Source organism: Chinchilla lanigera, unplaced genomic scaffold (genome assembly GCF_000276665.1).
Source record: "Chinchilla lanigera isolate Chin_1 unplaced genomic scaffold, ChiLan1.0 scaffold00021, whole genome shotgun sequence".
In the NCBI taxonomy this organism is placed as follows: domain Eukaryota; kingdom Metazoa; phylum Chordata; class Mammalia; order Rodentia; family Chinchillidae; genus Chinchilla; species Chinchilla lanigera.
In genome coordinates, this window is record NW_004955422.1 from 28,274,902 (window position 1) to 28,298,560 (window position 23,659).

At 46.4% G+C, this 23,659-nt stretch overlaps 1 protein-coding gene across 4 annotated transcripts in view; it reads right to left on the reverse strand.

The window, feature by feature from the left end:
• Nucleotides 1-23,659, reverse strand: part of Efcab8 (EF-hand calcium binding domain 8) — a 67,350-nt gene that overhangs the window by 4,906 nt on the left and 38,785 nt on the right. The window contains exons 19-27 of one of the 4 annotated variants that reach the window (XM_013514342.1): nt 22,618-22,827; nt 21,356-21,490; nt 16,909-17,112; nt 16,271-16,429; nt 10,998-11,166; nt 7,326-7,455; nt 5,967-6,165; nt 5,794-5,892; nt 4,157-4,883 (exon numbers count right to left, since the gene is read on the reverse strand). In XM_013514342.1, the coding sequence (XP_013369796.1) occupies nt 4,566-4,883; nt 5,794-5,892; nt 5,967-6,165; nt 7,326-7,455; nt 10,998-11,166; nt 16,271-16,429; nt 16,909-17,112; nt 21,356-21,490; nt 22,618-22,827 (1,623 nt within the window). In that variant the 3' untranslated portion in view covers nt 4,157-4,565. Of the gene's footprint in view, nt 1-4,156; nt 4,884-5,793; nt 5,893-5,966; nt 6,166-7,325; nt 7,456-10,997; nt 11,167-16,270; nt 16,430-16,908; nt 17,128-21,355; nt 21,491-22,617; nt 22,828-23,659 lie in introns of those variants that run through there. The other 3 variants (XM_013514341.1, XM_013514344.1, XM_013514343.1) reach the window with 3 other exon arrangements.

Genomic DNA, 23,659 nt, shown 5'->3' on the forward strand with positions numbered 1-23,659 from the left:
ATCTCACAGCCTGGTACCATTACTGAATAGCCCCTCTGTCTTGTTGTTTGGAAACATGGTTGATGTGGTTTGCAGTCTCTCGGTTTGCATTTCACTGAGCCCTGCCTCATTCTGCATCTACACCATGCTGCTTGACTTACTCTGCCTGACAGCAGACTCAGTTTGTGCTCCAGCAAGTACTCTGCTTCCAACACCTTACTGAAAATTCTCCTACACTTTTCTGGGGAAGCTTTTTTTTTTTTGTCTTTCTGAGACAGGGTCTCACTATGCAGTTCAGGCTGGCCTTGAACTCACTTATGTAGCCCAGACTGACCTCGAACTTGCAGTGATCCTCCTGCCTCAGCCTCCTGAGTGCTGAGATTACAGGCATGTGGTGCCACCACACCCAGCCCCAGGGAAACTTTAGAAGCAGCTTCTTGGGTTGCATTTTCAAAATGCTGCTGCTTACCATGGTTTTGTGGGCTTATATATGGAGGATAGTATCTTAGCTAAGTCATTGTTTCTCTTCCCAGAACTAGAACCCTTTCTCCATTTCTCCAGGTTCACAACATCCTTCTGTAAGGCGTCATCAGTTGCCTCATATGAATTCTGCACTTCTTGCTAGATTTAATCCTGGGTATTTTAGCAATTTTAGGGCTACTGTACATGGAGTCTTTACCATTGGTGACATTTTCTGCAGAGGGCATCCCTGCTGTTTGGCACTCAGTGTGGCATTTGCCTTTCCATGGTCCTCACCCTCCCAGGGTTCAAGTTATTTCTCAGAATATTCTAGGTGGACACTCCCAGAACCCTCAAATGTTACATAATCCACCATGTGTTCACATCATCATCGTTCCTCATTACAGGGATGGAGCATCCCCACCTCCAGCAGACACTAGGAAACGGAGGCACAGAGAGATGCAACTTCTCAAGGTCACACAGTGATCTGTGGTGCAGCTATAACCGGCCCAGACTCACCAGGCCCCCGAGGTGCTCACTGTCCCACTTCCCATGCTTTCCCATGGTCATGGCAGATCCCAGAGGGTTCCGATGTTTGGACTCCATGAAGCAGTGAATAGAGAGCAGGACGGTGGCTCTGACACTGTGCTCTGCAGTGTGGGGCCCCTCCCCAGGATGGCTGAAGCAGGGGCACAGACAATGTGCCACTGTGATAGACAGAGCCCAGCAGGTACTCCATGGGCAGGAGTCTCGTTCCTCACAGGAAGACCACCCAGAGCATCCAGCCCAGCCCTGCCCAGGTCCCCAGGCCCCCTTCCCTTCTGACTTCACCACACCTTCATGCCCTTTGAGACCAATGCACAGGCCACTGGGTGGGCGCTGCAGTTCACAGAGAGCTCAAGTGGCCCTCAGTACAGACACAACAACAGAGCCCCTAATCCTCCAAGAGCCCTGACCTGTCCAGCAGGGAGCAGGGGCCTGATGGATCAAGGAGACCTTGCCTCTGGGCATCAGCCAGCTGAAAAACAAAGATGCTCCCACTCCTGCCCACCCCATTCTGGCCCACAGGCACAGGCCACTTGCCTGCATCCAGTCCCAGAGGCCTGGAGTGGCAGAGTGGGCCATCAGCCAGCAGGAGAACAGCTCTGCTTAGAGACCAACACCAAACCGGAAGCAGGGCATGATGGTGCACACCTGTAATCCCAGCACTTGGGAGGCTGAGGCAGCAAGATTGCCTTCAGTATGAGGCCACCCCGGGCTACACAGTGAGTCCAAGGTCAGTCTGAACTACATAGTGAGACCTTGTCTCAAAAAACAAAACCGGAGGTTCAGAGTGCCAAACCACCCCCAGGTCTCCCAGGGTGGCGCCTCTGGTAAACCTAGTACAACCCAGGGATTTAGCTAATCCTGCTAATCTCCAGAGCCAAGTCAGCTCACCAGGCGGCAGGCAGGGCCTCTGCTTCTCTGAGACTCAGAGACCCCAGGACTGGCAGGCAGTGAGCCACAGCCCCAGTGATAGATAGAACCCTGTGTCCCCTGTGTTTTTCCACTATGTTACCTTGAAGGAACTGCCTTCTGGGCCTCAGTTTCCCCACCTGCTCCAGGAGATGCTGGCCCTCGCCCCTCTGCTGGAGGTGGGCTGGGCCCCAAGCCGCAGCATGAAAGGCCCTTGTTGGCTGTGGCAGAGAGTGTAGCCTGCCTCACGAGGACAAGAGGAAATACATACTGTTCAAATCAAATCTCAGTGGAGCCCCATGTGCCTGTGCCAGCAGGGAACCCTGCAGCGGTCCTTTTCTGCTTCCCAGGCCTCTGAACCCTTCCAGGGGTCAGATGATGGCCTTGAATAGGAGCTGGCTGAGGCTGCTGGCCCCCTAGCTGACCTAGACACAGCCAGCAAGCCCAGTCCAAAGACCCCCCAGTCACCCCTCTTCATGACCATGGAGTTCCCAAGGCTCACAGGAAGCTCTGGGTGGCCTAGATCCTGGCCGTCACCCCACGCCCCACAACCTTCCCACATCTGTGGCCACCAAGAACTTCCTGTTCTGTTCACTCTCAGATCCTGGGCTCAGGCTCCAGGAGGGGTCCAAGCAGGGTCAGTGAATGATTGGCAAACCTCCTGTTTTGGGGCAGGGTGAGTTTCTAGCCCCTTATAGGCCTCTGAGGGCGTCAGCTGAGTCTGGTGTAGGAGGGCTCAGAAGGGGGCCTCAGACTCAGAATAGCAGAGCTCCCCAAGGGCCTCCCTCTCAGTCGGCCACCCTTCCCACCATACATGCCTCCAGCCAGCCGCGTGGTCACCCACCGGCATTACCGCTGGAAGGGCCCTCTGGGGCAGGAGGGACGTCCCTGGATGTCCTCTCCACCCAGCACAGATAAGCTGGCGCCACCCTGGGAGCCCTGAGACCTGAGCTGTACAAGAGGGTGTGCACCGAACATGCCCCACAGCAAGTGCCCTTGTCAGGCGCTTGGCCTGTGGTGGCTGTGCTGGGTAGCTGCTGGTGGGAGGTCAGGGAAGCTGGGCTGGTAGGAACAGAGTCTGCAGCTGTAGGTGCTCAGGGAGGACGAGGCAGGAGGTGCCCAAGCTCCTAGGACATGGCATGGCTAGCTCTCTCCTGTGGCCCCCTTGAGAATTTCAGGGGGACACAGCTGCTGAGCCTGGAACCCTAACCCCAGGCCACCCAAGAAAGGATTTTGTGACAGTCCAATGAGGGACTGAATCCCTTGGTTTGGCAGGTGAGCAAGCCCAGGTAGGTAGGGGTGCTCAAGAGCCCAGATTCTGTGGATTTTCTACTTCCTCCTCCTCCCTACGGGGTCCGCAGTCCTAGCTACTTAAGACAGCCACCCACCAGGAGGTGGTGCTTATTTTAATCCGACACACTAGGAGAAGCTACCTGTCTGCCTAGATTAGATCCAGAGAGGTTTAGCCACCAGCCCTGTTCTTCCAGCCCTGTGTGGGGCAGAGCCTAGAGGGCATCCAAGGAGCATTGTGGGACAGAGCCTGGCCTGCTGTCAGTGCTGCTGACTTCCATGCTGCAGGATGGCCTTGGACAAGGCTCTTCCCCTCTCTGAGTCTCTACTCTCTTAAGTTGAAGGAAAGGGAGCCTTTCCATCAGCTCCCTGGGTGTCCTCAGGACAAACACAGGGAACTGAGTGTGACACCTCTCTTCCACCCATCCCTGCCACACATCAGCACATCCCCGCAGCCCCACTTCCTGCACCACCCTCAACCCCACTGCCTCGCTGTCCCCTGCACACTCTGGGTGACTCCCTCATCAGGCCCTCACCACCCCCAATGCCCATAATGGGGTCTGGAGAAGCTGAGAGAGCTGGTGCCCCAGCAGATGGGCACTTCCAGACCAGGGGAAGGCTCCAAAGGCAGAAGGCAGCAGAGCCAAGTAGAGTGCCACTACCACGCTCCCATCCCTGCCTTGCACAGAGACCAAACAGCTTATAAACACAGGCTGGGGAGCAGTGCCTGATAGTAAAGGAAAATAGACAGACAGCAGGGGATGGGAACAAATAGCCACTGCCACCCATGGACAGCTGCTGGGCCTCTGGACCAGATTGGGCTTCAACTTTCTATAAAACCAAAACGATTTCTGAGCCACTGAGCTCCGCCACCTTCTACCCCATCATGGGGAGTACAAAGCCCAACCACCAGGTATCAGCCCGTGATTTGCCATGCAACTGCATCCTGAAGAGGGAACACTCTCCTTTCTGCATCCTTGCCAGGGAATGTGACAGGTGCCTATGCAGCCCAACCTTACCACCTGCAGGATTCTGACATCAGAGAACATTTATTTTTTTTCTCCATGACTCCATGTGGGGCCAGAAGATATGTGGACTTCTCCAGAGAGGCAGAGCAGAGCCATCAGGGAAAGTTGCACATACCCTGGGCCTGGTGGGGTGCGAAGCAAGGACATTCAGGACCCCACGGGCTGGGGTGCCTTGCAGTACTGGAAAGGAGGGCAGGGCCTCTCTGCAAGGCCTCTCTGTCCTCTGTGTGGAGAGGACACAAGGGTGGCTTCCAGAGTCCTTGGGTGTTGCTCAAGAGAGGAAGCAGTGCCACAGGCTCTCTGAGCTCTGCAAATAGACATGGACCCAAGGCAAGGCCGAGACATGGGGCTGGACTATGGAAACTCACCAGGGCTGCAGCAAGAGACAGAGGACCTGGGCCTCAGGGATGTAGGCGAGTTGAAGCCTGGTAGCCTGGAGGTTGAGGCCACTGGGGACAGGGAGGGGGAGCGGGAGGGGAAGGCAGCCAGTACATTGGCTGGAGTGTCTGCAAAGGTCTGCTTCCTGACAGACTCCAAATTCTTCTGGATGTCAGGGGCCACCTGATGGGCATTCTGGCCCTGCTGGTGTGGGGCATGGTGCGTCAGGAAGTCAGGCTTCTGGATAGGTGTCAGATCATTGAAGTAAAGGCATTGGTAGACCTGAGGTGAGATCTGTGGGGACAGAGTAGGCAGGGGGGCGGGGCACTGTGGGAGCTGATAGCACCAAGGGCCAAAAGCAGGCTCACAGGAAGGAAGGGCCTGGAGGTCTTCCCTACAAAAACAGCAGCCTCCAAAGCACCATGCTGTCACTAATGGCCACACGGTATGGAAGGCCAGCTCCCTCTCCTCCAGCTGGTACCCACTGTGGCCCTGGGAGGTCAGTGCTATTCCCTCCTAAGAACAAGGCCATGACCTGGATCAAGGGTGCTCGATGAGTGCAGGTGCAGAGAGCTCCTCTGGTGTATGCCCTTCTCCCATGAGCACCTCCATGCCATGCTTTGAGAGAAGGCCCACTGGGCATGATGGCAGACAGGACAGGCAGCTGGGGAAGGCTGGACCCACCCACCCAAAGGCAGGATGGAGCTGACATCTACTCACTCCAAAGTCCCCTGCTCCCTCTCTCTCCCGCAAGGAGAGCCATCCTATCCCATGTACTCTTCATCCCTTCTGTGCACTGGCACCATGACACCGTGTCTGCCTGGGAGCACCCACAGTCATGAGGACATGGGCAGTAAAGACACTAACAAGCCAGTGAGCAGCCAGGCCTACAGTAGTGCTCTGACGGCTACAGTCAGGTGCCTTGCCAAGGAGGAGCTCCTCCCATAGGCCGGATAACCTCCAGGGTAAAACCTGCAGCCATGGCCTCAACCACACCAGCTCTGGCAAGCACCCAGGCCATACCAGCCTCTGCCAGAACTACCTGTGGCCCAGAGTCCTGACAAAGGCTGAATGCTAGCAACACCCTACTAGAGGCCACATGAGCAAAGGCAGCCACAGAAGGAGGTGGGGTCCATAGGCCCCAGGCCTCAGGGCTCAGGGCTCAGGGATCAGGGACCAGGGAGTGGGCCCCACACTGCCTCACCTGCTGTTTCATCCAGCTGTAATTCACATTGGCAGACAGGACTCTGGGGCTCCGCAGCCTTCCCTTGGGCTTATACGCTGCTCCTACGACTTTGCTCACCTGCAGGAGCCACAGGGGACAGTGAAGGCTGAGAGCTGGAGCCCCAAGCCTCCCACACCTCCCAGCAGCCTCACCTGCTTGCCCTTGGACTCCCACTGGCTCCAGCTCTCCTCGATGTCCTCCAACGAGTGCTCTCGGGCCCATGGGGACGTCTCGGCCATCCTCTGCAGCCGGCTCCAGGCCGCAGCCTCCACCTCCTCCTTCCCGTTTAGGAGCGCCATCAGGGCCACCTGCTCCTGCTGCTGGTATGCCAGTGCCTCGGCCAGATCCCTTCTGAGAGGGGCTTTCCTTCACAGCATGCCCTGCCCCTTCCCAGGAGGGTTTGCCCCTTCCCCAGGGATACACTCTGCAGGGACCATCACTGAGCAAGTGTTCAGGGACATCAGGAAAACCGAGATGTGGCTGGTCGTACAAGTCCTGCCACTCTTCCCACCGCCCTGTGCTTCCCTGTATGGTGGCCTGACTCCTCACTCTCACCTTGCCTAGACCTTCCCAGTGGGATATTTCAACATCCACCCCCACCCTAGGCAAACCTTGCCTCTGCTTCATTTCCTTCCCCTCAAAGGACTGTGAAAGCATATGCCAGGATGGGCACACAGGAGCTACAAAGATTCTATTTGTACCTGGCAAATCCCTACATATATGTCAAAACTCAACTCCAAAATCTCTCCTAAGAAGCCTTCCTTACTTGATCTCCCCAGCCAGGTAGCTTGTCCTCTAAGCCACCCCTATACCTAACGTCCCCAACACTATTCAGAACTGCAACCATGAGTTTGCATGTCCATCTCTCTAAAGGGACTGCAAGTTGTCCAAGGCAAAACCTGTATCTGGAAGTAAGCAGAATCTCAATAATTGTGTCTGTGTGTGTGTGTGTGTGTGTGTGTGTGTGTGTGTGTGTGCATACTAGGGATCAAGTTCAGGGCTTTGTACAGCTAGGTAAGCACACTACCACTGAGCTCCACCTCTAAGTCTCAAAAAAATTTTTGAATGAACCAAAATTATTGGAGACTTAGTTAGGATAAGGATGGGTGGGTGGAGAAGGAATAAGCCACCACCTGCCTGCTCTTCCCCACAACTCAAGGAACTAACACAAATGTCTGCTCGGGACCCGGGCCTTGGGCATGGGCCCAGACTCCTCCCACTAGAAGCTGTGGCCCTGTGGAAATGTCCTCTGCAGGGCCCAGTGCCACCCTGGCAAATCTGAGTCTAGCTCGGGGTGGGGCCCTATCTAAATTCTTAGGGTTTCACATTTTTCTCACTTTGTAGTCTTTGCACTGAGCTGGGTAGAATGGGACCACAGGCTTTCCGAAGGTCCCAAGCCTCAGGTGTTCCAAGGGCCCTCCCCAAGGTTTCCCTTGCTACCCTATCCAGGGAGAGGCTCACAGCCTCCTCTGCTCTGGCCAGAGACTACCAAGTGGGCTGTGGGAACTCACTGTAGCTCCAGACGGGAGTCTCTGAGCATGGTGCCTGTGAAATCTGCCTTCTCCTCTGGGCTTGCACTTTGTTCTTGACCATCCATCATGGCATTCTGGACCCTTTTCCAAACACTCAGGCCAAACGTCCCTGTGATTTGACCAGACCCTGCTCAGAACAAGGACTGGCATATGCCCACCTCTGAAGCCACTGCCCCCTCCGCCCACCCTCAAGACAGCCTGTGACCCCTCACCTCCACCCCAAACATTCACTCAAATATTCAGTGCCCAGCATGTGTCAGGCTGTATGCTAAGTATTGAACAAATTCCTGAATGAACCAGTCCTACGATACACTTGGAGCACAGACCTAAATCATCCTGCCCCACATGCAGGTTGGGATGGGAAGAGTTCTATGGCAATGACCAGTGACACTCAGTGGGCTTCAAGCAGCTGTGTATAAAGTGACCTCGCATCAGATAATGGGGCTCTTGAGGTGAAGGTAAGGAGAGTTAGGGCTGGAGTGAAAAAAGTGCAATAAGAGTCCTGTTTCTGGGCCATGTATAGTGGGTAGTAAACCATCCTCCTGCTGCAGAATTTTTTAAATTAAGAAAAATAAGATATTTATTACAAAGTCATTTTAAAGAAATCATCTCAGGAAAACCAAATGAAATAAAATTACAGTAAGAGCCTTCCCAAGAACTGAGGTTAAGAGCTGCTTTTTCTCTGGGTGGCACCCTGAATCTGCACACAGGCTGAGAAAGGAAGAAGCTCGGCTTAGACAGAGGAAGCTACTAGAGGAAAGAGGGACCAGCAGAGCTTCTGACAGCATGACAGATTGAGTCTAATGCAGTCCTAAGTGTACTGCCTGTCCCACAGGACATGCTGAGTGTAGAGGCTGCACTTGTGAAGTGGGGCTAAAATGAGATCACTGAGAGACAAAGCCCTTCCAAAAGAGGAAGTCTATGACAGACACAACAGACTTCACCCCTGGGACAACTAAATACAGAAGAGGACTGAAGAAAATGTTCAAATGAGAAGGGGGACAAGGGCAGCCGGCGGGGGGGAAACAACAAGAAAACAGAAGGAAAAATGGAAACAAAGCTTTTGTAAATAAGGTGGGGAAGAGGGGTTGGAGGGAGGGGAGAGGAATAGGAAAAAGAAAAAGAAGCAAGCTATATCATGTATAGGTACAAATTCCCTATGATGGACAGAAAGGAGAATTTCAATAGAAAATTGAAATTTATAGAAAAGAATGGGCATTCTAAAACTAAAGATGCAATGAAAAGCTCATTGGAGAGATTTAACGCTGGGCTGCATGCATAAGAAGATAGAATTCATGAACCAGAAGGCAGATCAGTAGAAAATATACAGTCTAGAAGTCTGGAATGGTGATGTGCACCTGTCAACTCAGCTACTTAGGAGGTTGGGACAGAAAGATCACAAGTACAAGGGCAGCCTGGACACCAGAAGCAGATATAACAAAAGGAAAAAGAGATAGGCAGGACTATCCCAAACTAAAAGCTTCTAAGCAGCAGGGCAAAAAGACAACCTATAGAAAGGGAAGAAACATTCTGCAAATATATACCATATATCTAAGAAGGGGCTAATATCCAATATACTAACTTCTACAACTCATTAGCCAAAAAAAAACTGACTTTAAGATAAGCAAAGAATTTGGATAGACATTTCTCCAAAGAAGACATGCAAATGGCCAGTGTTTTATGAAAAGATGTTCAACATCAATAATCATCAGGTAAATGTAAAATTAAAACCACAAAGAGGTATCACCTCACACTCACTAGAACATCTAGGAGAAGTCAAAAACCTTGTGGGGATATAAAATTGTGTAGCTACTATGGAAAACACTATGACAGTTCCTCAAAAAAATAAAAAACTACTATAGGATCCAGTACCCCACCTCTTCTGTTTATTTATCTGAAAAAAAAAAAAAACTAATAAAAGTAGGGTTGTGAAGAAAAACTCCCAGGTTTTGTTGCAGCATTATTTACAATAGCTAAGAGATGGAAATACCTGAAGTGTCCACTGACAGGTGAACACATACAGAGAATGTGGTATACACATACAGTAGAATATTATTTACCTTAGGAAGAAAGGAAGTCCTGTTATATCTTACAACATGGATGACCCTTGAGAACATTAGACTAAATTTGAAAAGCTAACCATAGGAGGACAAATATTGCATAATTCCACTTGTCTGAGGTGACTAAAGTGGTCAAAGTCATAGAAACAGAAGGTAGAATGGTGGTTGCCAGGTGCTGTACAGAGGAGAAATGAGGAGTTGCTGCTCAGGTGCACTTTCATTCATGGAAAATGAGAAAATTCTAGAGATCAACCGACTGCAAAAATAAGTGTGTACAGTTAACAATACCGTACCCTTAAAATTTTCTTAAGAGAGTAACAAAATTGTACAGGGGGAAGCTATAATAAAAAGATGCAAAAACACAAGCCAAAAAATGATGAGACTGATAATATGGAATTACTTTAAAATTAGGAACTTCTGTTCATCAAAAGATATGACTGAGCATAAAAAGCAGGTCACAAAAGTGGGAGACATCTATTTAATTGTTGAAATATTCATACCCATAAAATATAAATAACTGCAATAATTTAAAATAAGATAATTAATAGAAAAATATCTGAACAAGAACTTAACAAAAGAATATATTCAAGTGGTCCATAAATACATAAATAGATACTCAGGCTCAATAGTCCTCAGAGTAATTCAAGTTAAAATCACAATGAGATGCCATTACATATTCAAAAAATGGCTTAAGACTTAGAACACTGACAACATCAAGTGCTGGCAAAATTATGGGACAATGAGAGTTCTCACATCTGGCTAATGAAATAATGCAAATTGGTAAACATTTTGAAAGATCATTTGGTAACATTAACTAAGACTTACATCTACATGTTCTGTGATTTGAGAATTCTATTTCTGATATATACCCAGCAGAAATGTATACATTTATTCACCAAAACATATACAAAAATGTTCACACCAGCATTTTTTTGATTATGTAAAATAGCTGGAAACAATCCCCATGCCCATTAACAATAGTACAGATAACATGAATGAACTACTACACTCAGTAAATGGATGAATTTCACAAAAAATGATTTGAGAAGAAAACTGACATAAAGGAGAACCTAGCAAATTATTCCATTTATACAAGGTTCAAAACTAGACATACTTGATCTATGGATATAGATCAAGGATGGCAGGATGGCAGTGACTTCTGAAGAGGTATTGACAGTGACAGTCAGGGTCAGAGGTAAGGGCAGCCCTTAGAATAGTTTCTGTTTCTTGACATGGATGGTGGCTATATGGTATATGTGTATACTTTATGGAAATGCACCAAGCTAAACCTTTTGGCTTGTGTGCTTTTCTTTATGTATAATAAAGTTTATTTTTAAAAAGAGAAGGAATCAGGTATATGATTTTCAAAACTATACACAGGTGAACAATGTTGGGTGGATGGATGAATGTGTAGTTAGATGGTTGATGGATACTGAACAGATTGCTGAATGTATGAAGGGACAGACCAACGTCCTATAATACTATTTGAGCAATGACAGCTGCTATGGGAAGGTTCATGCCAGCTTGTGTTCCATCAGAGATAGGGACAAGAAGGCCTAGGGGTTGGGGTGTGCTTCAGCAGGACCCATACCAATGGCATCACCAGACAGTTTCCAAGCCTTGACATCCCGGTCCTGGCCAGCACTGATAATCAGCTGCAAGCTGTCCACATACAGGATATCTGCTACACTCTCCAGATGGCCCTTCCAGGTAATCAGGAGCGTGGGGGGAACTAGGGAAATGGTCTGGCCATTCACAACCTACAGGGGAAAATAAAGGAGAACTGCTTATACCAAGATCACCTGAGAAGCTCTCAGCAGCCACCTAGGACTGGAGCAGCAGAGCCCAGTGAAAGGCTATGGGACATAGCCCAGCCTTCCAGTTCTGGACATTTCCCATACTAATTTGCTGAGAATCTTTAGTAGGTCTGAGCACCTCTCTGGGCTCACTGACCCCTTAGTAAAACCATAAAAAGTATTTGCATATGTCTATATTGTTTACCAAGTGCCTCTATACAGATTATCCCATTTGAACCTTACAACCTTATGGGATGTACAGGAGTCTTACTGTCTTACAGAGGAGGAAAGTGAGTCAGAGATGTTTAGTAATCAGTAAAAAGCCACATAGCTAGAAAAGGACAGGATGAGGCCAAGACAAAAGCCAAGGTCGTCTAGTTAGACACTGGGATAATAGGGTCAGGGGGTGATAGATCATGTTATACTATGAGAGAATGAAAATCTACTTAATTTGAAAATTACCAGGACCATTTTGAGATACACCAAGATTAAGGAAATGGTATTTATTCTACTATGGTAAAATATAGTAAGACAAAATAATACAAACCTTAAACAGAACAGTTAAATACAGAACACAAACCAGCCCAAATATATATAACACTTTCATATGTAAGAGTGTTAATAGAAAGCATGACTCAATACATAGTACCAGGATACCTGATGGACTATTAAGAGAAAACCAAGTCATTATCTTATATCTTAAATACCAAAAGGGCCAGTCATGGCAGCACACATCTGTAATCCCTGCTGAGGCAGGAGGATCACCAAGAGTCTGAAGCCACTCTAGGCTACATAGTGAGTAGAAGGCCAGGCTGGACTACTTGTTATTATCTATAGCCATCTCAGTGTGGAGTGGGGTCTCATTAGGGTTTTAATATGCATTTCTCTGAGAGCTCACAATGTTCAATATTGTTTCATATACTCAGCCCATTTACATATCTTCTTTGAAGAAATGTCTATTTAGGTATTTTGCCCTTTTTTAATTGGGTTATTTATTGTTTTTATTATATTATGAGCACTTTTCATACCAGTATATTCTAGTACTAGTCCCTTATCAGATATACAATTTCCACTGATTTTTCTTTACTATACTACAACCAGTCTTGCTTACTGTAGCTTTTTATTAAATTTTGAAATTTATAAAGGTAAAAGAAGAGTATACAGTAATGGGGTGTGCTTCAGGAGGACCCACACCAATGGCATCACCAGAGAACTTTCAAGAGTTGACATTACAAGGCTGCACTGTATTGGACAATACAATCCCAATATATTTAACATATATCATATTAAAACTAAAGACAGACAGGGCGAGGTAGCACACATCTATAATCCCAGCACTCAGGAGGCTGAGGCATGCTCATGTTCATCTTGTTATGTAACATGCATTTAGTCCATCTGTAAGAGTCACCAAAGTCTTAACAGTTTCAGTATTACTAAAACATCCAAATACCAAATCTCCTTTGAGACTCAAGGCAAACTCTTAGCTGTGAGTCCCTGTAAAAATTGATAATAAAGCTAAATATTTCTAATAATAATACCAGGTAAACATTTCTACTCCAAAAGAAAAAATAGGGAAATAGGAATCAGATCAAACCAAAATCAAACTGCACCAGAGCAAACATTAAATCTTACAGCTCCATGCTCAGCACCTTGGGAACCTTGTGGTGAGATGATATGAACTTCAAAGGGCATGGGCATCCCTACTGCTATGGCCTTGCTAGTTGCAGCCAACATAGATTCCCTCTTGGGCTGGCTCCACTCACTGCCTGTGGTTTTCTTCAATAGACATTTCCCTTTCCTGACATCTCCAACTCCCTGAGGTCTCCACTGCACCTTTTGCTTCACTCTCAAAGTTTTAAACTTTATTTTCCCAAGGGGTCCTGGCAAGAACTGTAACCCTGTCAAACAGTTTTGTCTAACCTCCCAGGTAGTCTTTTGAAATCTGTTTGGAAACTTCTGTGACCCCATAACTCTTGCATTCTGCCTGCTTGAAAAACCAGCACAAGGTCCGCTGCCAGGTTAACCAGTAGCATGACCCCTTTGAACCATGGCTGCAGTATCCTCTGAGTGCTTGGATGGCTGAACTAGGGAAATACTTCCCTAGGTGGCCGTGAATGAGCAGAATGTCCTGGAGCCCCCTTCTGAAAGCAAAGTCTTTTGAAGGTATTTATCCTTTTTTACCTTTAAATTTGTAATGAGTGGGGTCTGGTCATATCTGACATGCCCTCAAAGTATCTATCTTGCTGTCCTGATATAAAGTACTTGGCGTATCTTTTCAGCAACCATACTTGGCCCCAACTTTATAGGCCCTTCCTTTCTGGCCAAGCTGTAAAATCTTCATATCTTTCATGTCGCCATTTTGCTCCTGATTCTCACTGTAGATCTGGATAAAAGCAGCCAGCAGTATTTGTGTCACACCCACTCAGTTGCCTTAAAATTTCCTCCACCAGAACTTCAAATTCAGTCTCACACAAAGTCTTAGGACACAGAAAAAATACAGACAACTTATTTGCCAGAATGAAACACACAGGTCCTCTAGTCCAGTTTAGAATACAGTCCTATTCCCAGCTAAAACTGCATGGGCCTGGCCTTTACTGTCCACATTCCTATCAGCATTCTGAGTTTCTGAGATTCAACCAGAACTGTAAATCAAGCTCTGCTTATAGTATTCTAGAGCTTCTCTAGCCTGCATCTCCCAATTTCTCCCAAAAACCAGTTGCAAAGGCTTCTAAACCACATGGCCAGGTATAGTCACAGCAACAACTCTATTCTTGGTACAAATTTTTTATATTAGTCACTTTTCCTGTTTCTAGAACAAAACACCCAACATTCACAATTTAAAGGAGAAAAGGTTTATTTTGGCTCACAGTTCTAATGGGTTCGGGTCAAAATCAGCTGGCTCCAAGGCAGAAAGGGCCTGATAGAGGACAGATGCTCACACTATGGCAGCCAGAGAGAGAGAGGGAGAAGGGGAGAGAGAAAGAGAGAGAGAGGGAAAGAGGATTCAGGGATAAGAATACACCCTTCAATTCCAATTTCCCATTGACCTGCCTCCTCCAACCAGGCCCCATTTCTGAACACATGAGACTTGGAGAGAACATTTTAGATCTAAACCATAACAATGGATGACCAACTGCATTCACTGAATACAGTGAAATTCTTTTTATACTGGAACTATATTGAACATATTTTTGTAGAAATAAAAAAGATACCCAAGACAACAAAATGAATGACAAATTGAAAATTCTGGGAATGCTTTGACCTAGCCATCCCACTTTCAGGCATTTATACTACAGACGTATTTTCCCATATGTGAAAAAATATTCTTATTCACTTGATACTGAAAAAATTTCTCTTAAAAACCAATTGTATTAGTAGTATAGCTTGTGGCTTATTATACAGCTATAAAAAATAATATATTATGGAGGGAGATATATTATGGAGAAAAACAAGATGAATGTGTATGACATAATACTTCTATGTAAAAATAAGGGGCAAATAATTTTATAATTTGTGTTTACATAAATAAATACCAGAAGAATGACCTCAAATCAATAAAAATCCTTACTTCAAGGAACAAGAACTGTTTTGTAGTTGATGGGAATGAGAGTCTTCATGTAAGTTTTTCTATAATGTATACCTAGAAAATTATAAATATATAATATGTTATATAATAAATGTATATAACATATAATAAATGTAACCCTTTTTAATACCTGCACTTGACTATATGATCAAGCTGGATAATGAAACAGAGCACAATCAGTCCCCAGAAGATCCCCTCAAGATTTCATCCAGAGACTAGGGGCACAGCTCAGCAGTAGCACTTTTCTAGCACATGTAAGGCTCTGGGTTGAATCCCCAGCACCACAAAAAAAAAACTCCTTTCAGCCACTCCATGCCTCCCACAAAAATAATCATGTCTAATTGGAAATGTTTGTTTTGTCTGTTTTTAAACTTTATACAAATGAAACCATAAAACACACAATACATATTCTTTTTTGTTTTACTACACTTCAGTCCTCTGAGGAAATACTTATTTTATAATGAATAGATATACAGTAGATCATTCATCTTTAGTGCCAAATTATTATTCTGTAGCATGTGTAGCCCACAGTTCACATTTCCAGTCTACAATAATGAGCATTTGAACTGGTTCCAGTGTGGGGCTATTACAAATAATAATCTATTGACATTCTCCTTCATGCTTCTCAATGCATAAATTTCTCTGGAGTATAAACCTAGGAGTGGGACTCCTAGGTCACAGGGTAGGCATATATTTAGGTTTAGTAGCTATTGGCAAACAATTCTCTGAAATGATTATACCAACATACATTCCTACCAGCACTGAAGTTCCAGTTGATCTGCATCCTTGCCAACATGTAGTGCTGCCTGTCGTTTTAGTTTTGGTCATTCTGGTGGGAATGTAGTGGAATTGCATGTGGCTTTTATTTTCATTTTCTTAGTAACTAAGGAGAAGGTGCTTAATTTCATCAGTCATAAAGCAAAGATCAAGTAATTATTTTTATGTAGTAGTAGGTATGAACCCAAGCCCTTCACACTGAACTACATTCCCAATCTTTTTAAATTTTTTTACTTTGAGACCAGATCTAGCTAAGTCACTAAACTGCCCAGATCAGGCTCAAACTTGTGATCCTCCTGCCCCAGCCTCTCAGAGTGCTGAGATTACTGGCATACACCACCATGCAGCTAAATATCAAGGAATTTTGCATGTTAATGTATTACCCATTCAGAAAATACATAAATATTTTAATTGTCTTTTAGAAAAACTCCTGACTCTAGAGTCTGCCCTGCAAAGATCAAAGCACATAGATAACAGTGTGTATATGTCTATACAATGCAGATATATGTATGTAGGTATATTTTGTATGTGTATAGTTGTGTCTTACTGATTAGTAATGACCTCTGATTAACAGATTCTTCTACAAAAGCCAAACATAAAAGGGAAACATGAAAAACCCACAATCTCAGTAAGGGAACAATAGTCCCAGCTTCTTGGTAGGGCTCAAAAGCATTTTTCTGAGCAGCCCCCTAGGAATCTCCTTACCTCCTTCTCCTTCAGAGGAATATAATATGGAATGTTGGCCTGGAGCTGATTAGGAATTAAGAACCGGAACTTGTTCTCTGTTTCAGTGGAGATCTTCATCCCACTGGATTGGGGTGGCCGATGACCAACAAATATGCAGTAATCTTTGATGTCCCATATCTAGGCACAAAGTATGAGTTAATGGCCTATCACCCTTTGACCCCACCCCCAACTCAGTCTGTGGGTTCCTCCCAGACCATTCCTCTTTACTCTGGGAGCAGTTCTTAGTTACACCTCTGAAATACATAGCTACTCAGGACCAGAAGGGGCCTAAGACAGATCCCCTGGATAGCAGGCAGAGGGGGTGTGGCTGGTTCCAGTTCCTGAGGCAGCTGGTCACAGATAAGCCACATGCTAGGAGATGAAGGAGATGTGAGAGGACATTCTGGAACATAGGCTTATGAGGAAATCTTCTTGCGGGTAGGGGGCTTCTAAACAACCCTCCGCTCATTTCACTGGGCATGTCAGAGTAGAGGAGGACTCCTAAGTAATCCACCCTACTCCCCCACATTGTTTTACACATGACTCCAGACCCAAATGGAGTAGGAACTAGTTAAGAGCCACATGGCTGGCCCCAGCCCCTTAATCTTCTTCCTCACCTTGATGCGTCCTTTGCAATCTCCCGTGATAAGGATCCAGTCATTTTCATCAGTGGTCATGGCACCCACAACATCCCCATTATCTTCCAGGTCCACAGGGAACTTCCCTAGCAGGCCTCCATTTCCATGGATGGACCAAGCATAGATGTAGCCATCGATGCAGCTGCTCAGCATGGCAGCCGTGTGTGGCAGGCGAGGCCTGGTCTGCAGGAAGATTATCTATGCAAGAGAGGTGGCCCTGGCTCAGCAGGGCTTTGAACCAAGGTTTAGCCTGGCCTCTGCTGAGGGTCCTGGGCAAGTCCCCATACCTACCTGGTTTCCCAATATCCAAGATGCCTTTTCCTATCTCCCCGGTGATAATAACATATACAGGAATATGAGCTACTTGAGGGAAGGGATTTTTAACCAAAAAATGGCTAGACCTAATAAATCACTTCAGCAAAGTAGCAGGACCCAAAGCTAATAAACAACCTGCTGCATTTCTATTCACTAAAAACGAATAATCTGAAAACAAATTAACACAGACAATTCCATTTACAATCGCATCAACAGAATAAAATACTTAGAAATAAACTTAATGAAGGAAATAAAAGATTTGTGCAATAAAAGCTACAAAACATTGCTGAAAGAAAGACATAAATAAACGCAAACATATAGTCATGGATTGGAAAACTTAATATTGTTAAGATAGCAATACTACCCAAAACAATCTACTGATAAAATGTAATTCATATCAAAAACCTATTATTCTTATTGCAGAAGTAGAAAACTCTGCCCTAAATTCATACGTAGTCTCAAGGGAACCTGAACAGGCAACACTGCTCTGCAAAGGAAGAACAACCCTTGAGGCCCCACATTTCCTGACATCAGAAACTTACTAATGAGCTACAGTAATCAGAGCAGTGTGCTCATGTACAAAGACAATCACATAGATAAATCAAATAAAATAGCCCCAAAATAAGCCTTTGTATAAAAGGTCAAGTGAATTTCGACGAGAGTTCTGAGACTATTCTGTGAGAAAGTATTTTCAACAAATGGCTCTGTGAAAACTAGATATTTATATGCAAAATAGATTCATCTATCTATACCATGTACAAAAATTAAGGCAAATGGATTAAAAACAAATTTAAAACCAATAGATTCTTAGAAGGAAAAAGATCAAAAGCTTAACAACAGTACATTTGACAGTGGCTTCTTGGATATGATACCAAAAGCATTGGCAGCGAAAGAAAAACTAGGCAAACTGGACTTGATAAAAAATTTTAAAATGTGTGCATCAAAGAAACAGTATCATTGCAGCATTAGTGACAATAACTAACCTGCAGAAGGAACCAAACCCAAGTGTCCATTGACAGACACGTAAGCAAAATGCAGTATGTACATACAGTGGAATAGCATTCAGCTTTAAAAAGAAAGAAAATTCTGACATATGCCAGGTACAATGTAAATGAGCCAAGAGAACATTATACTAAGTAAGCCAATCATAGAAAGGTGAATATGATTCCAATTACATGAAATATTGGAGTAGTCAAAATTAAGAGAATGTAGCTGAAGGGAGAAAGGAAAGGCAAGTTATTGTTTAATGGGCACCCTTGTCCCATCCCTCCTGACTCCCTCCCTCCAAGGGCTCTGGACCCTCTCCTAGGCACTATCCTAAAAAGCTGTGTTCTGCTCACAGCCCACCTCCCCACTTCTGAGAAGGGACTCGGCTGCTCGAGGAACAGTGAGGAAGGAAACGGGACACATGGAGGACTGGAGTAAGAGGCAGCATCAGCAAGAAGCACACTTGTCCACCAGAGTGTCACACATGCATGTGCATACACACACACACACACACACGCGCGCGCACACACAAAATGCCATCATGGTGACTGAAATCTCACCAATACACATTCAAGCCTTTGTACACAAATATGCAATTGAAAATACAGTCAAGATTCGTGATGCAAGAACAGGTTAAAAGCTGGGCATGGTGGTGCATGCCTGTAATCCCAGCACTCAGGAAGCAGAAGCAAGAGGACTGCTGTGAGTTCAAGGCCAGCCTGGGCTACACAGTAAGTTTGAGGCCAGCCTGAACTGCATAGTAAAACCATCTCAAAAAAAAAACTACAAAAAAAAAAAGTTAGAAAAACAAAGAATTCCAAACAGTAATTATACAAAAAATTAAACTATATGAAGAATTAAAAGAAGTCAGACCCTTAAAACAGACAAACTTGGACTCAGGCCCTGGCTCGGCCATGTTCTAGCAGATTCACAGGCAAGTCACTTCACCTCGTTGAACCTATTTTTGTCTATAAAATGAGAACAGTGCATACCACCTGGAGTTATTTACAAAATAAAATAAAAATAATTTCTATACACCATCAAGTTCACTGTCTAGCAGATATTAAGAGCTCGATAAATATTAGCTGCTACTTATGTTATTATTAGGCTGAAATGTAACGCAATTTAGCAAAAGCTTTCCAGGAGTGTAGCTTGAGCTTCTAAGCTTGAGGTTTGACTCCTGGGAAGTAGAAAAAAAAGTCCAAAATGTATGTATAAAGATGTTCACTGCTGTAATTTCTAGAAAGGCAAAACCTAGAAACTTAACCATCTGCCAGTGATAGCGGACACTGGATAAACTCCACGGAGGCTGCCAGAGTACCCCATGGCTAGGAAAGGAAAGCTGTGGCTACACAAAGGCCATCAGGGAGACAGAGCCCAGCAGGCAGCAGGGGAGAAGGAGCAAGTTGCAGAATACGTAGGAGAGAGCCCTCATTTACATACACGGCCATATGTATGTGCTTGTGTATGCACAGGAAAAAGCCCAGAAGGCTAAGCGGAGTCTCCTCTGGAGACAGGAGGGAGAAGGCCATCCTCCCTTTAACATTATATACTCCTACAGAGCTTGAATCTTATAGTTTCAATGAAGGACATGTACTACTTTCTAATTACAGAGAGACAGAAAAATGTGGAGTGGAAGGAGGGAGGGGAAGGAAGACAGACAGACAGGTTCTTTCTTGGACATTCCAGAGAAGCTTTTCTCGGGGGGGCCTTTGTACTCACTGTCCCCTCTGCCAGGGTCACCCTCCTCCCAGACAGCAGCAGGCCATGGTCCTCGCTGCTTCAGGGTGTTATAGCACCATGCCAGCCTCGCCACCCACACCCGTCCTCCCTTCTTCCCAGCTTCCTTGTTCTCTGCTGCAGTGCTCGCTTTCTCACTCTGTGCAGTGCCTTCACCTTAGCTGCCGGTCAGATGTCTGCCTCACTCCAACCACAGTGTCCTTGCCTCGAGGACGGGGGTTGGTCTTTGTCCACCGGTACCTCCCCAGAGCCTGGCAGCTGACAAAAGCTCACATCTGTGCCCTCATAGCACACATCATCACCAGCCTGACCGGAGTCACAGATTGAAAGGGCTGAGTTTTCTGGCACTCCTGCCCTGAGGACTGTCCCTGTGGTGTGCGCACAAAGTGCCCAGTGAGTATAGGGAGGACACTCAGTGCAACACTTTTCAGAAAAGCTAAGAACTGGCGTTACCTACATGTCTGTGAACAGAAGAGTGGCTCAAAGTTTATGCAGTATCCAAATGTTGGGGTACTATGCAATCAAAATAATAAAATGACAAAATAAGATGCAATGAAACATGAAAATATATCCATGAAATATACATGGTTTTAAAACGGCTCGGGTATAGCTCAGTAACAGAGTACTTGCCTAGCTTATGTGAAACCCTAGGCTCAATCCCTGGCACTGAAGGAAAAAGATAAGACATAGTTAAAATTTATAATTTCACATAACTAGTCTTATAGAAAAAAAGTACAAGCTGATCTGTTAGTGACTGCCATTGCTGGGAGTGAGATGGGAAGGATGGATTCAGATAGGTGATCTTTCTTTATTTCAAGATATTTTTAAGAGAGAAGGAAAACCATTCAGAACCTGAAGGTAGGAACAGAAGCCAGTCCCAGCTGCATACCTACACTGTAGGACCACCTTCAAGGAGCCCTTGTTCTCAGCCCCTAGTGCCTGGAGCTCAAGGACAAGACAGGCCTGCCATGCCCTAACACAGCTATGATGCTTTTCTCAGGAACGAAAGAAGTGTCACAGTGAAGGAGTGTCCAGGGTCAGAAAGGGGAAGATATAGAAGAGATGAGGACAGAGATGGACCAGCCCCACTCACACATACACAAGGCACCTTTGCAGGTCGGAGAAGGCATTCCAACAATGGGTTCTGGAAATGCCACTTCTACCCCAAGGCAAACCCCCAGCCAGGAGGGGAGACCACTCCCCTCTGTATGCAACCTGCCTGGAGAATGCTCCCCAGACACAGCAGCCCTGACTCCAGAACCCTGCATGGCACCATCCTCTCCATGATGCCTCCCGGGCACCGGAGCCAGTCTAGCTAGGGCCCCCTAGCCCAGGGACCCCAGCCCAACCCTGACTGTCCACACCGTGGCTGAGCATAGCCAACCTTCTCCACTGATGCGTTGGATTGCAGCACCATTTTCTTCTGGGGCTCCTTTTTTCTTAATTCAGATTCTCTGTGCAATGACCATGTGTTAAGAAGCTTGTCTGATGACTTGGATCTGCCAGTGCTAAAAGATACCTGGAAAGAAAGCCAGGCCTCCCAGGTCATATAAAGGTGCCTTCCTTCTCCATGAGGGACAGAGATCAGAGGCAGATGATAAAAAGTGGCCACCCTGTGACACGCTCAGTAGATACCATGTGAAAAGCCAGCAGCCTATCTGATATGTGCTGGGCTTCAGACACTCTGAGGCTGGGGAATGCCCATTTTTCAGTGACAAGTTTTTATTCTCTAGAGAAAGGACTTGAGTTTGCCTTTGCAGAAGACCCTTTCACAGAAGTGGTCACTCTGGCTAAAAATGAGGCCAGATAGGCCTACCACTGTTAGAAACTCCAAAGGCAGTAGCATAACCCTGACCTTCCAACACTGGTATAAGTGTCTTATGGTATTGTAAAGTGTGTGTGTCTTACAGAGGAATTACTCCCAGCAGATCATTCTGGAGCTGGGTCTACACTGCCCTATGTTTACATGTGTTTGGAAAAGGTGTTTGGAGCAGGAACCAGCACTCAATTAAAGAAACAACTGGACTGATTCCTCCAGCACCACAACAAAAGACCCCTGGACTCATGGCTAGGATACTGTAGCCACATCCCTGCAGCTGTGAGGCAACAGTTCTTCCTGCTCCTTCTCCCTATCCCCAAAAGAGAACTGTTAGTCATTCTTAGTCCTTCTCAGAAGAGCCAATCCTGGGGAACATCCCCAGCAGTGCTCAGAGGAAGAGGATAGTGCTTTGCTGCCTCTTGGCTCACACCCTTGTGGCCTGGGCTCCAAAGTGGCTAGGCTTGCTTGGAGCCCCTGTGGGGCACTCTTGGGTAAACACCTGGCACTTGAGCTTGAGGACTGAAAAAGCAGCACAGGCTCTAGCATCTGCTTTTAGGTTTTCAGGGTTGCGGTCTCCTCAAGGCCTGCCTCTAAGTTTTCAGGCTCTAGAGCCTGATGTGGCAGCACTCTGGGAAGTAGTCGTGCCCCGGCTTGAGGCAGCGCAGCAGGTTAGACACGGTGGGACCACAACAGGGAGGCACTCTGCCTGCCCACGTTGCTCCAAACGAGTGAGTGGGTGGGAAAGTACCTTTTCCAGACACCCTGGAAAAGTGTACCAAATAAGGAAACAAGCACACACCAAAGACAGGTGGGAGGGGCTCTCTCACCTGGTAGGACAGAGGCCTCTCTGGCTCCTTGGAGCCTGAGTGTCTCATCAGCACAGGAGCTGACATCAGGGTCCGCCTCAGGCTGGCCTTTTCCACAGCCCTCCAGCAAGAGCCAGGGAGCTTCATGGTGGTCTTGTGTGCCCACCTCCTCTCTATGCAGGTTTTTCTAGGCCCATGGCTGCTGGCCACACATTCCTCCGTTTCTCGGACCTGTGCTGGGAAGAGAGCACCCCTGAAGGCATCGCAACGTCCTAGAGGGAAACTCAGGGCCTCCCTAGTCTAATGCCAACACCTCTGGGTCCTCCAGTTGCCTGAGGACTTGCTTTCCAGAAACCTCACACCCTCGAGCCTTCAGAGGAAAGTTCATAACCCATCCCTGTGCCAACCACTAATGCCCTAAGTCCCCAAAGGCAGGAGGAATATGGTTTCTGTGCGGAACCTAGTCTCCCCAGCTGTAACATGAACAGTGGTTTCCAAAGCTTTTTGATTGTTCCTAACCTGAGGAAAGTCACAAGTGTAAAAGAGATAAAACACTGAACTGTTCTTGGGGAAGCCCCATCCACCAGAGCCCCTCAACTCTGCAGTAGCTTCCAACCATCTCTCCCAGCACATCTGGAAAACCACGGCACAATTGACCCCTCAGGACCCTGCCAGCTTTAGTATTGTGTGACATGGTAATTCCAAGCCTGTACAGGTTTCCTGGGCCCCCACCTTAAGCCTGGTAACCTCAGAGCAGTAACATTAACTGTGATGAGTGAGATAGGAGCTTTCTCCAAGAAAATTAGAAATAACAGAACTAGAGCCAACAGGCTCTGCAGTCAGACTGCCTGAGTTTGGTTCTATACCATCTTGGCTGTATGGCCTTAAACAAGGTGTTTAACCTCTTTGTGCCTCAGCTTTCTCATCTGTCAAATGGATATAATCATAGAAATTACCATATGTCCTTATAGCTCCCAGCCCCTGCAGAGTACATCATTTGCCCTCCCTCCCCTCCCTGATCCTGACCCCAGCTGAGACAAAAGTCAGAGGGAGTCACTGTGAC